The sequence below is a fragment of the Emiliania huxleyi genome (genome assembly GCF_000372725.1).
Source record: "Emiliania huxleyi CCMP1516 unplaced genomic scaffold EMIHUscaffold_93, whole genome shotgun sequence".
Classification (NCBI taxonomy): Eukaryota; Haptophyta; order Isochrysidales; family Noelaerhabdaceae; genus Emiliania; species Emiliania huxleyi.
Genome location: NW_005195085.1, coordinates 218311 through 219564, shown reverse-complemented (window position 1 = coordinate 219564; position 1254 = coordinate 218311). Strand labels below are relative to the sequence as shown.

Genomic DNA, 1254 nt, shown 5'->3' with positions numbered 1-1254 from the left:
CGCTTGGACCTGATACTCGCCGCCGCGGCGGTGGCGGCCCGGGGCGGCGCCGCCGCATCACTCGCCGCCGCGGCGGGTGCGGCGGGGCTAAGCGCAGAGCTCGCCCTCGCACGTGCTGTGCGGCTCGACCTGCGGAGACGGCTCCGCCGCCACGGCCTCGCCCCGCTGCGGCGCGTCGCGCCACGGCACGAGGCGTTCGAGAGCGCCGGCGCCGGCGCCGCCGTGAGTTGCGGTGGCGGCGCCCGAGAGGCGGGGGAGGGCGGCGAGGAGGGCGGAGAGGAGGGCGGCGAGGAGGGCGGCGAGGAGGGCGGCGAGGAGGTCGGAGAGGAGGGCGGAGAGGAGGGCGGAGAGCCTCGGAGAGCGAGCGAGTCTGCGGTAGCTCAAGCACTGCTCTGCGCTGCTGCGCCCGGCGCGGGCTTCGGCTCTCGGGGGGGGAGGGCTGTTGAGTCTGATTAGTGAATTGAGTGTCAGCCATGCACAGGCGCGGCCTTCGGCTCTGCGGGGGCCCTGCTGATGAGGAGGTACCGGTGGACCGGTGATTCACTACGAGTAGGCGTGGCCTTCGGCTCGGCCTAATTAAGAGTTAATTAATAGTGAATTAGGCTAGTAATTAATTAGGCGTGGCCTTCGGCTCGGCGGCGCTGCCGGGCAGGGGCGGATACTGCACGGCCGGGCTGGGTGACACTCCTAGACACTTCCTAGACACTTCCTAGACACTTCCTAGACACAGGGGCTGCACGGCCGGGCTGGGTGACGTCGGTTTGCTGGCTGCGGTGAGCGTAGCTGGGTAAGTGTAGGGCAGTGGCTCTTCACAGCTCTACCCGTGGGTAGGCGACGTCGCGGCTCGCGATTGGCCCATCGCCCCCTCCCAGCCCGACGCGGACGCCGACGGAGTGTGGCTCGCGTTTGCACGCCTGGTGGACTCTCGGCAGCCGGCGAGCGACGGCGCCGCGGCGCTGCCGGCGCTGGTTGGGACTGCCGCTGTGGCGCCGCTGCCGCTGGTCCTGTTCGGCGGCGAGCGGCTCGCGCCGATGCCGCTGCTGCACGCCGCGCTCCTGGACGACTGGATTTGCGCGAGCGACCGCCACGGCGGAGAAGCAGTCGCCGCCGTCGCCGCCGCGCGGCCCGGCATTGCAGCCGCCCTCGAGCGCTCTGCCGCCGACCCGGCCGCAGCGGCTTCGTCGCCCGCCGTCGCGTCTCTCGTCGGCGCGCTCCACGCGCTGCTCGCGGAGGACGAGGCGGCCCGAGCTGCAA

General features: G+C 72.0%; 1 protein-coding gene across 1 annotated transcript in view; it reads left to right on the top strand.

Annotated features, from left to right (window-relative positions):
• EMIHUDRAFT_107599 (hypothetical protein) overlaps positions 1-1254 on the top strand; it is a gene marked incomplete at both ends in the record, with an annotated part of 8975 nt that overhangs the window by 5439 nt on the left and 2282 nt on the right. Inside the window, 3 exons of the mRNA XM_005757062.1 lie at positions 482-535; positions 619-678; positions 832-1180. Coding sequence (XP_005757119.1) covers positions 482-535; positions 619-678; positions 832-1180 — 463 coding nt within the window. The remainder of the gene's footprint in view (positions 1-481; positions 536-618; positions 679-831; positions 1181-1254) is intronic.